Below are 2,001 nucleotides of genomic sequence, written 5' to 3'. Positions count from 1 at the left end.
CACAAACAAGACCAAGACCATATTAAAGCTACCAGCACAACGATTTTTATTACAGCATTATTTATGATAACTAAGATATGCAACCACATCAGATGCCCCTTAATAGATGAATGGATCAAGAAAATGTGGTATATAGACACAATGGAATTCTTTGCCTCCCTCAGAAAGAATGGCATTGCCCCATTTGTTAGGAAATAGAAGAACTTGGAAAAAATTATATTAAGTGAACCAAGCCAGACTCAAAGAAAAACGGGTCTCATGTTTTTCCTTATTTGCAATAACAAGTATATGTCTGAAACAAGCAGAAACGGTCAGATAAGTTGATGTTAGGCGAAATGAACCCCAGAATAAGGACTCCCACTCATTGTTAGTGGGAGTAAAGATACCTGTCCATACCATTTTTCTTGTCTTTCTCCACCCTGTTCTGCCAGTTTTTGTATGAAGGCAAAACCAATACTGTGCTAGCACACTGTTTTAGGAAATCATCAACCTAAACTCTGTAGTTGCACAAATTGTTTAACACAGTCAAAATAAGTACATATACAATCTATTTCATTAGATACAATCTAGTTCAACAACAAACTAGGGATACTTAGCCTAAGAAAATCAAAGAAAAAGTCAGAAGACCAGAAATTAGTAAATTCAGGGAGAATTGTGAGAAGAAAATAAGATTAGAGACATGTGGGGATGGAAAGGGAGAGAGATAACATAATACCTAAATGCTGAGAGAGGTAATGGATAGAAGGGAAGGAGAAGGGAGATACAGAAAAAGGAAAAAGGAAACATTTTTAAATGAAACACTTAAAAATATATAAAGCACAATTAAGGGAGTTAATGATGAGTGTTTGTGAATTAAGTAATCAATTTATTAATTAGTATGTACACAATTAAGAATAATATGGATATATATCTGAAGATGAATATGGATATATATCTGAAGATGAATTGAATAGCTATTAAATATAGCAAAGAAAGCACAAAAGATCCAAGAGAAAAAAGCAAAAACAATAAAAAAAAACTAAAATAAAAATGATGAAAAAATAGAAAACTATTTTTTAAAAAATTCTAAAAAGATTCCGGTGGCAGAGACGCAGCTTCCACTGAGCAGGGCAAAATGGAGCTCGAGGCCATGAGCAGATACACCAGCTCCGTCAACCCGGCTGTCTTCCCCCATCTGACCGTGGTGCTTCTGACCATTGGCATGTTCTTCACTGCCTGGTTCTTCCTTTATGAGGTTACTTCCACCAAGTACACTCAGGACATCTACAAAGAGCTCCTCATCTCCTGGGTGGCCTCACTCTTCATGGGCTTTGGAGTCCTCTTCCTCCTCCTCTGGGTTGGCATCTACGTATGAACCCCCACGGTACCCACCAGATGGCTTCACTGAATCCCTGCTTTTGTAATTTAATTTTTTTACTGTTGCTGGAAGGTCCCACCTGCTGACTCCAATAAAAGCAGATGTGGGATAAAAATAATTCTAAAAAGATATAGACAAAAGTTCTTTCATTTTTTTTTCCAGGCAGGATCTTCTATCTCCCCTGAGACCTTAACCAGTTTATTGGTGCTCTGGTTTGCTTACAGTGTTTGCTTTTCCTGTGGCTTCATTGGTTTCTTAAATCAGTTTGTTTCAGCAGGCAGAACAACGCTCTTCCTTACTAGAGATTTTATAACATCTTCCCAGCTGAATTCAATGTGATGGTGATTTCCTTTGAGTATCAGAAAAGAGAGAGATGGCTGTTTCTTCTAGCTTGGAGTTGCTGTGATGGGGCTAGGCTCAGGGTAGTGTTGAGGCCTGTCAAAATGTATAGCTTTTCCATGAGGGGCTAGCTCCTGAGACACTAATACAGCCCAGCCTGGAGCCATTGTCAGGATTTATATTTACTGAGTTTCCAATTTTTCCTTTTGCTCTCAGGCAGCTAGATCTGCTGACTGTGCGACATTGTGGTGGGGTAGCCTCTTATCCGGTGATGAAAGTCAGTCATCTAAGGGCAAAGATTCCTC

At 38.5% G+C, this 2,001-nt stretch overlaps 1 protein-coding gene across 1 annotated transcript; it reads left to right on the top strand.

The window, feature by feature from the left end:
- The first annotated feature begins 1,080 nt into the window (after positions 1 to 1,080).
- On the top strand, positions 1,081 to 1,423 carry LOC122119355 (transmembrane protein 258-like). Its single transcript, XM_042693404.1, has one exon. It carries the CDS (start codon positions 1,115 to 1,117, stop codon positions 1,352 to 1,354), a length of 240 nt encoding a protein of 79 aa, XP_042549338.1. The 5' UTR covers positions 1,081 to 1,114; the 3' UTR covers positions 1,355 to 1,423.
- Positions 1,424 to 2,001: the final 578 nt, after the last annotated feature.

This window comes from Dipodomys spectabilis, unplaced genomic scaffold (genome assembly GCF_019054845.1).
Source record: "Dipodomys spectabilis isolate Male_0828 unplaced genomic scaffold, ASM1905484v1 ptg000164l, whole genome shotgun sequence".
Classification (NCBI taxonomy): Eukaryota; Metazoa; Chordata; class Mammalia; order Rodentia; family Heteromyidae; genus Dipodomys; species Dipodomys spectabilis.
This window is presented reverse-complemented; position numbering and strand designations above follow the sequence as displayed.